The 9,812-nt window shown below is 43.9% G+C and overlaps 1 protein-coding gene across 3 annotated transcripts in view; it reads right to left on the bottom strand.

Moving 5' to 3' along the window:
• FAM208B (family with sequence similarity 208 member B) overlaps positions 1-3,112 on the bottom strand; it is a 59,175-nt gene extending 56,063 nt beyond the window's left edge. For 2 of the 3 annotated variants that reach the window (XM_025191453.1, XM_014525518.2), the window contains exon 1: positions 3,077-3,112. In XM_025191453.1, coding sequence (XP_025047238.1) covers positions 3,077-3,083 — 7 coding nt within the window. In that variant the 5' untranslated portion in view covers positions 3,084-3,112. The remainder of the gene's footprint in view (positions 1-3,076) is intronic. The other variant, XM_006035298.3, reaches the window with a different exon arrangement.
• Positions 3,113-9,812: the final 6,700 nt, after the last annotated feature.

Raw genomic sequence — 9,812 nt, forward strand, 5'->3', positions numbered from 1 at the left:
CACCCTCTGACCCCCCACCTCTCCCTCCCGCAGGGTCATTGTGGGGCCGGTGTGCGCTGGTGGAGCAGCTGCACACTGAGCAGCGCTGGGCACTGTGGGACAGCGGTGCCGTGGTGCTGGTACTGTCACCAGCTGCCGCAAAGTTTGGGGTGGCTGAGCCCCGTTAGCCCTGGCCTTCCTCCGGCTCTGATCGGCTGAGAGCTGTGGCTCTGTAGGACAGACAAGCCCTGATAGGACGCAAAGCCAAAAGTTCCTTTTTATATCTCTGATCCGGCACTGCTTCAAAATCCTTTTAGCAAATGATGTAAGTGCCACAATAAAGGGACAAGCATTTCAATCACGAGGACAAATGAGACCTCACAGGAAACTGTATTTGCCATTCCACTATGGGCCAGATTTATCTTGACTGCTACAAATAATATTGGGTTTCTGCTGCCTTCTGCTGCGGGCCCTGGGGAGAAGCTGACAGCACAGAGTCCAGGTGTTTCCTTGGTGTAACTTATTTGTTTACAACTATTTACCCCAGAAACGGGACCGGCGCAGTCGTAAAAGCTCTTTTAGAGTTTCCCATGACTCTCAGGAGCCAGGGCTGAAGGGGGGACCCCCAGAGGCCAGCTAGTCTGCCCGCCCCAATCCCGTAACCCAAATAATTTGGGCAAACAATTGTCTACCATGCTCTTAGTGATGGAGAGTCCTCTAGGTAATCTATCCCAAGCCGGGCTATACCACAAATTGACTCTAGTTAGATTGAAAAACCACACAACAGCAGCTTCCTTTACAGAATCAAAACCAAAGACTTAGCGACGCTTGTGTTTTTTCTTCTGCTCATATATTTAGAGCTTGCAAGGCTATGTGTCACAGCACGCGGCGACGATCTCCACCGCAACGGGGTCCACAACACTTTACAGGCAATAAGAAAACACTGAATACGGTTACTCTGGAGTGACGGTCGCTAAAATCTAATCTAACCCACACCCAACACATAAGAGACAGGAAATCCTGAACTCAAGTGCTTTCTTGGGATTATCTGTGATGATGATACACAAATCAAAGGCTTTCAGACCCCAGGCTGAGTTTCCAGCATAGAGAAGTGAGAAAAGGAATGGGCTTTTTTAATGTTTTTCTTTCCCCACAACTTGCAGAGTTTAAAAAAACCCAGAGCTGGAAGTCACGAGAAGCAAGTATGGAACCTCACCACTGTGTTTTAAGAGTAACGTTTCCACTGGATCCTTGCTTTTTCACATAGATACCATAAGATCTCTACAGACAGATGGTTAAGGTCCTTCTTTTACATCTAATGAGAAAAGAACTCAAGCACGATGCAGTGAGAAACAGTCAGGTTTTGTCTCTCACAACTTTTCGTTTTTAGTTTGTCTCCATTTTCTGAGGTGCCTCTGCATGCTTTCTTTTTCTCTGAAGCAAGGGAAAAACCCTACTTCCCTAAGCCTCAACTCCTATTACCCTTCTTCATTCCTTTAAGTCCGTAAAGATCTAACACAGTGGATGCGCCTACACGTGCATTAATGTGCTTTTGCTATTACGTATTAAGTTTAATACCTCTAATACAAGGCATTACATAAATGCACATTAGTCTGCCCTAATGCGCAGTAGCAAAAGTGCATGCCTTTTTAGTGATGCTTAACGCACAGTAGCCTATTTCTATTGTGCATTAGTTTATTAGCACTGTTTTTGACACAACGCTTTAATGTGTGTAGAATAAGCTACTGCGCATTAAAGTGCATGTGTGGATGCACCCAGTGACTCTCAACCAGAGTGCTGCGGTATTATGGGGCGTCCTGAGAGCCTTTCAAGGGTGTTGCAATGTTAGCACTTGTAGGCGTGCAAATGTGATTCACAAAATAAACCCAGAGATCCCACACAAGAATCCATCATGTTAGAAAACCCACAAGAGGCCACAGCATTTTTAAGTTCTTTGCAATGAAAATTGCTCTCTAACTTTTCCATAGTCCAAAAAAAATGAGTGAAAACTAAAACTGGCATTTTCTGAGGGGTGTCTTGAATCCAACAAGAAGTGATTTGAGTCTAATGAAGAGTGCTTCAAGTCTAAAGAGGTGGAGAACCAGCAATCTAACATAAGGAACAAGGAAAATGTCAGGCCCACGCTCGCACAATGACATGCACTTCATTTAGCAGGGCAAATGCTGCTGACAGTTCCCAACTATGATTTGACATCTGCAATATATGAGTTACAGCAATAAATGGGAGATAATCCCTGTTGTGTGTGAAGCAGAAAGAGAAATTCCAGTATGAAAGAGGCAGTAGAAAAACAGATGTAAAGGACTGCTCTATGAAATCCACTTAGAGAATGGAAATCTGGTGCACGGAATAAAAATTGTGTTTTGAATGTGCTTTTCCTTTTTCTAGCCTTCCTTTGGGAAACACAACTTGTTTCCCACTCCCCACCTCTGCTCCCACATGCCTTTTAAGTATCTGATTTTATATTGATTCCCCTGTAATTATTAGTCAAAGGGAGTAACAAAAGTGAGAAACAGAAGAACTATATTTCTTAAGTACACTGAGATGTAAAATAAAACCAACAGCTTTTAAAAAAACAACAAACCCAAACTATCTGAGAGATAACTATTGCATTATTTTTTGTACTGAGCCTCACGATGACAGTTAAAAATATGTTGGATTTGTTTGGTTTCTCCTTCCATTTCATATTCGGCTTCGTTCCATCTCCCCTCCCTGCAACATCTTGTAGATATTACAAAGATGATACGCTCAGATTTAGTCCTGCGGTTCAGATCAGGTGGTTATATTCCACCGCAACATTTTGCAAGGGTTTCAGCGGGAACACAGCAGCCTTTGTCTCCCATCCCAAACTGTAGGATGATATTCATGTATACGATTATCCAGCAGTGTGACGGCTGCCCTTATCCCTCTGCATGGATTAGGCTCTTAAAGTCACTCGACTCGCCTGAGCAGTCCCTAACCACAGCGGACAAATCCCAGGACCAGAAAGCGGCAGCTCTGTGCATGCCCTCGTGCCCACCCATAAGTTGCTTCCGACATAGAGGATCCACCTGCCTTGTTAGGCTGTGGATGACTGTACCTGCCATAAATGACGTTTTTCCTGGCTAACTTCAGATGTGCAGGTGCCTGAAACCAGCTCGCAGCCTTCGATGGGGCCCGTTGGCAGCTTGAGCGTTTGGTTCCCACTCTTTCGCCTGGAATGAACCCGCCTCACAATGGGTGGGATTCTGTCCCTGGTTCTTTGCGGGTCACAGGCACCAACCGATCCTTAGGCTTTCCAACTAAATGACCCTAAACTCCTAGAAACCGTTAACACAAAAGGTAGGTAGGTCATCCTCCTCCTCCTCCCAGCTTGGCCTTAAAGCCAAGAAAGGGTGCTAGGGGCATTAACATTTTTTTCCGGGACTTGGGGTGGGACAGAACTGCACTTACATGCCTAAGTCCCAGTGCGATGCCTCAGGGGTGGAACAGGATCTGGAATAGGCCTATTAAAATAATCAGAGAACTGGCAGACTGATGGCATCGTGTGTTTTTCTCACCTCACCAAGTTTGTGGGAGGATTATTAAATTACTCCCTTGAAATCGAGTTTTCACTTGAATCCAACATTAGGACCACTCTCCCTATGAGCAAGCACAGTAGCCTGAAACTAATTTAAACCCCCAACTAATATTTTTTTCCTCCATTTGGGGCCACGTGCCGCTTTCAAAAGTGGATGGTTTGCTGCTTGGAACATATGCATCTGCATTTAGGAAGATGGCAGAATTCAAATGCCTGATAAGACTAGCAAAGAGACTGACTGCAGACTGTGGGCACTGCAGATTTCGGCCAAGGCAATCAGAGCTGGAGCTGGATTGAGCAACTACACTGAAAAGTCCTATCCCAAGTTACCCCAAATTCATGATTTCCTACTAAACGGTCACTTCTCAGGATGAAAGGTGGTTAAAAATGGGGTTCCACAGGGATCTCTGCTGGCCCCAATTTTGTTCAACATTTTTATCCATGACCTGGCAATGGGGGTGCACAGTGACATCTCCAAGTTTGCAGATTCTGCCACACTATTCCAGGCAGTCAAACCCTAAGGGGATGGAGAGGAGCTGCAGAAAGATTTCACCATGCTAAGTGAGTGGGCAAAAAAATGGCAGATCAACTTCAATGTCGACAAATGCACTTGGGGAATAATGACCTCAACTACAATACGTCCAAAGTGCTGGGTTTTGAACTAGTCGTTATGACTCAGGACAGAAACCCTGGAGTTACTGTAGATGGCTCTCTTAAAAACGTCAGCTCAGTGTGCAGCAGCAACCAAAAAAGGCAATAAAACGTTAAGCATCATTAAGAAAGGAACTGAAAACAAAACGGAGAACATCATCATGACACTATAAAAGGCCACGGAGAGCCCATATCTTGAATACTTTGGGCAGATCTAGTCCCCGCACCTCAAAAAGGACGTGGTAGAATTAGTAAAGGTACAGAAAAGGGCAACTCAGACGGTCAGGGGCCTGGCACAGCTGTCATACCAGGAGAGGCTAAAAAGGTTTGGACTCTTCACTTTGGAAAGAAGGAGGCTGAGAGGGGATGTGATAGAGGTCGCTTAAATCATGAAGGCTGTGGACCAAGTGAACAGGGAACCATTGTTCATCAAGTCCCAGAATACTAAAACCAGGGGGCAACCACTAAAATTCGCTTGAGACAGGTTTAAAACTAACAAAAAAAACCCAAACTTTTTAATGCAACGTGTAGTTAATTTGTGTAATTCATTGTCATAGGAGGTGGAGCTCACACTTAATGGCTACATGGTCGTGACAAGCCCGACACCCCTACGGTATTGTTTTTTGCTTGTTATTGAGTGCCAACACTGGTTTTGGGGATCACGAGTGTTATTTTTCAATGTTAAAGCAAGGCTTCAAGACCCTAAACTGCAAGTTTGCTGCCAGGCTCAAAGACAAAGATAATGCAGCAATGTTTATTATGACTGAATACCCTCATTCTGCTTAACTGAATGACTTGCTAGAATAAAGTTACTTGCATGTGTTCATGCTTCCAACGTTACTCCTCCGGCCCCACACCCCAGACTAAATGTAGTTGTATTTCCTTAGGTATAATTTTAGGAAACAGGATAGCAGCTCATTAAGGCAGGAGAGAGAAAGAGAGACAGAGAGATGACAGGACTCTAAAGCAAAAAAAGGAGGAGGATGCATTTGAAGAGCTGCGTGCACTGAACTCAACGGGAGATTTCAGTGTTCAACACTTTTCAGAAGTAGGCCCCCAAAAGGGTGATCTCAGAAAAGCCCAAAATGTAGTCTGAGAGATGACAGAAAGGTTGAAGGAGAGAGGGTGAAATAATCAGGAATTAGACTAATTAAAGAGATGCCCTAATAGGTATCAATCACACATCAAATGATACAATTGCAGTTATGTAGCAAAATCTAGAAATATGGTCAAACCTTGGGTTCTCTTTCAGATTAAAGGGTGCTTTCAAATCTATTTCATGCCATACAGATTCTGCATTAAAAAAGCTTAGAAGAGTAAAATAAACTGCAAACCTTAGATTGGGGTGTTTGATTTTTTTTTAAAATTTATTTTAATGGGAAAAAACTAAGCTGCAAGAGTTATTTTGTAGGGTTCGTGAAACAGCGAGAACAAGAAAGTGAAACTAAAATAGAAACAAAAGTGAAACTATCCACAACCTGAGCACAGGAACATAAAAATAATATAAAAGGTAACGAGTAAACTAGATGGGATTATAGATTAAATTGTAAATCACTGATTCAGTCCTAGGAGTGAGTGCTGGAGGGAACCTTAAGAGATCAGTGGGTCCTTTTCCTCACTATGAGACAGGATCATGTTAACCTAGATCTTCCGTGGCAGGTATTTGTTTCACCTGCTCCGAAAAAACCTTCAAAGGACAGTCCAACCCCAGTGAGTCTGTCCTAACGCTTTCTCACCCATATTGTTAGGAAGTTTTTTTTCCTAGTGCCTCATCTGCATCATTTTTTGCAGCAAATTAAGCTGATTACTTCTTCTCCTATCCAGGTGGACACACAGAACAAGCCATTTTAAGTAATTTTTCACCTACTAGAAGACTTCCTGTGTCCTTCCTCAGTTGTCAAGTTTCTAGACTCAACAAAACTTGATTCCTCCAACCTTTGCCTACGGGCCAGATACGTTAAACCTCTTGTCACTCTTGCGGCTGTCTGCTGGACCCTCTCATTTATCCGCATCTTTCTTAAAATGTGCTACCCAAAACTGGACATGGTACTCCAGCTGAGGCCTCACCAGTGCTGAGCAGAGTGGAGTTACTGCCTCCCCTATTTCTCATGTCTACGTAAATGTAGTAATCTGTCCTCCCCTTTATTAAATGTAATTTTACTGCATTCAGACCATTGTCCCCTTTTATTCAAATAACTGTGAGTTTAATCCTGTCCCTCTGCAGTTCTTATGAGCCATCTGATATATATAACATATCAGCCTGGCATCATCTGCAGATTTCATAAAGTTTCCTTTCTATTCCACTATCCAAGTCATAATGAAATTATTGAATAGAACTGGGCCCAGAAAAGACCCTCCTAGACCGTACTTCAAAGGCCATCATGGTTTGACATCAAACCATTGATAATGACTCTCCAAGTATGTTCCCCACCCGCCATTAGGTGTGTATTCTACCTTGCAGTGGTTTCATCTAGGCCAGATTTCCCTTGTGAGAACACCATGTAGGACAGAGCTTTCCTAAGCATGTCATATATAACGTGTGTGTGTGTGTGTGTGCGCGCACGCGTGTGCAACGTATCACCTGCTTCCCTTATATGTGCTAAGATACCCATCCCGCCAAAGAAGGACATTAGTTTGATTTGGCATAATTTATCCTTGACAAAAACGTGTTGGCTGGGGTTTTTTTTAACCACTTTATCCTCTAAGTGCTTATACATCAGTTGATAATTTGTTCTCTTAATGGGTACTGAAGTTTGGCTGGTCTATAAATCCCCAGATCCTCCTTTCTCCCCTTTTTTAAAACTAAGTGCTGTTTGTCCTTTTCCAGGCCTCTGGGATCTTCCTCATCTTCTGTGAGTTCTCAGAGACTGTCTCAGCTACTTCCTTAAATATTCCATCATGAATTTCATTGCGCTGTGATGGCTCCAGTTTATCTAAGACACCTAAATATTATGTAGCCCCTTCTTTTCCTATTGGAGCCTGTGTTCCTGTCCCTGCATCTGAATGAATTGCATGGAATATCTGGTTGTAATTAACCTTTACTTTGAAGATTAAAGCAAAGAATGCATTGAATCTTTCAGCCTCTTCCATGTCATCCCTTATTTGCTCAGGAATTCAATGGTTGCATTCTTGCCCTTGTCTTCTTCCTCCTAATGTACTTAGAAAACTTTTCCTTGTTGCCTTTTCTGTCCATTGCTGCTTGTAGTAACTCACTGAAGCTTCAGCTTTTCTCATTTGTATCCCTGCATGCTTCAGCTACCCCTTTTAATCATCCTTACACATGCACCGTTATTTCTACTTTCTGCAAGATTTCTTTTTGCTCTCCAGGTCTTTGAAGAGCTCCTGATGCAGGCAGATTGGCCTCTCCTATGCTTTCTAGCCTTCTTTTGCATCACAAGAGCTTGCTGTTGCCCTTTACTACAGCATCTCTCAGTAGCTGCCAGCTCTGCTGAACTACCTTATCTCTTCCCAAGAGACCCCACCAACCAATTCATGATTTTTTTTGAAATGCAGTGTTTTTATTCTGCATCTCTCGCACCTCTGTCATGTAATTTCAGGTTTTCTAATCTGAGACAATGAGTAACTATTACAAGACTGCATGGAGTGTCTCTTTAATTTCACCTGGTAACATATGCAGTCTTACATGCGACTCATATTTAATTAAATTTTTACTCATGAGCTCTTGTTTTCTATTTTCTACAAATTTTGTAAGAAAGCTTATCTGGAAATGCCAGCACACCTGAATCTCTTTGCTCACCAAGAACTAATGAAATCTGTGGGGTAACTAGTGTGTGTAAATTTATTCTTAAGCATGAATGTGGAGGATCAGGACCTTAATGTACCAGCTTATTAGGCCTGTAAAGCATGGAGATGAGCTAAGAGGAAAGATGCTGCTTTATTATTTGACTCCTATAATGCATTGCCAATTAGTAAGATACTATAAGAGGCATTTAGGCCATTTCTCCAAGAGCAATAAAGCAAAGAGACATAACACGGAGCGTTAGACAGTTAATTGACACTACAGATACTTAGAAATTGGTCACCAGAGGCAAACTCAGGAGACAGAGACTATTCTCAGTCCCACAGTGATTGCATGGATCAGATGACACGTCCGTATCACATGACCTCTTATTACTTTCATAAAGCGTATGGTGCAGGATATGGAAAAACAAATGCTTGCTGTACTGCAAAGAACAAGATGTGAAGAAACAAATTCCTTTGCCGTATGTCAAATCTCTATCTAGGGAGCAAAAGAAGACAGTTACAGGGAAAGCAAATGCAATTTCAACCTAGGTTCACAATATCAACTCAGAGGCTGTATCATGAGTTGCATCTGCAACTCAGGGGGTAGCTGCAATGAGAAACACCTGGGTACAGTGCAGAGGCAACAGCATGGCTTGGACAGCAGGATGTTACAGGCTGCAAAGGTCTCTGACAGTGGAAGGCAGCGAGGTTTGCAACCTTTGTGATCCTAAAGCTCACCCGGCAGCCCCAGGTTCACTTTTCCACCATCCCCCAGCTCCATCTTCTCCCTCCAACCCCACCAGCCTCCCCCCAACCTCCTCTGCCTGCGGTAACTCTGGAACAAGAAGCCAGAGCCACCTCAGAGCGGCACTTCACCCAGGCTAATGAGCTCTGATCTGCCTCTCAGCAGAGCTCATTAGGGCACCAGCTCCACAACTTCCCACATGGGATCACAGAGCAGCCTGGAGTCTCAGCCTAATGCTGTCTGGAGCTGTTGGAATATATGGGGAGGCAATCAGTCAATTCCCTTGGCCTCCCCATTTGTCTGTGCTTGTAGCCACAGCCATAGCCCATCATTTGGGAGCCACGGACGTAGCCAGCCACACACAGGCCCTCATTTCCCACGCTGACAGGGTCTGTTGCAATGGGACACAGGAAACTCTCTCCATACCTGCATATCTCAGTGCTTTACGGACTGAACCCATTCATATGTTAAAGCCCTGACCCTGAGCATACCATGAATGTATTCTTTCTCTGCATGTATGCATGCTTGAGGAGCGACTTGCACCTGTTTTCACTGTTTGTGGGCTAGGGTTATACTGTTGAGGTTAAAGTGTACAGTGGTAAAGGGCAAATGGATCAGATTCTGTGCCCACGGCCCTCCCTTCCAAACTGTGACGTCCGTAGGCATGCACATGCTTGTAGTACACAGTTTTACAAGGGTCACTCCAGAGTCAGCCCTCGCCATAAGCTGGGCAGAGGTGTGCAGTGGGGTAGCCTTCAGTTTTAGCACACAATCAGGGTATACACATAAAGGAGTGGGAGGAATAGGAGAGTTTCCAGACAGGAATCACTCCCTGGGATGGTTGTGTAGCTTATAAATCCAAAAAAAAAAAAAAATGGAAAAAAAATGCAGGTAGCCGGAAGCATCTTTGCTGGGTTCAGGGGAAAAAGAAGCTGCTGCTCACTGTTGCTAAAGAAGCTGAACTCCCTGAGTTTGCTTCTGAAACAGGTCAGGGTCTGAAACAGGTCAGGGTCAGCAACCTGGAGTATGTCTCCCTTCCCAACTGCCTGGGCTAGGGGTGGTGGGTTGGTTTGCCAGTGACTAGGACCTGTTTAGGGTTTCAGTGAAGGTTCAGCA

Source organism: Alligator sinensis, unplaced genomic scaffold (assembly GCF_000455745.1).
Source record: "Alligator sinensis unplaced genomic scaffold, ASM45574v1 scaffold1056_1, whole genome shotgun sequence".
In the NCBI taxonomy this organism is placed as follows: Eukaryota; Metazoa; Chordata; order Crocodylia; family Alligatoridae; genus Alligator; species Alligator sinensis.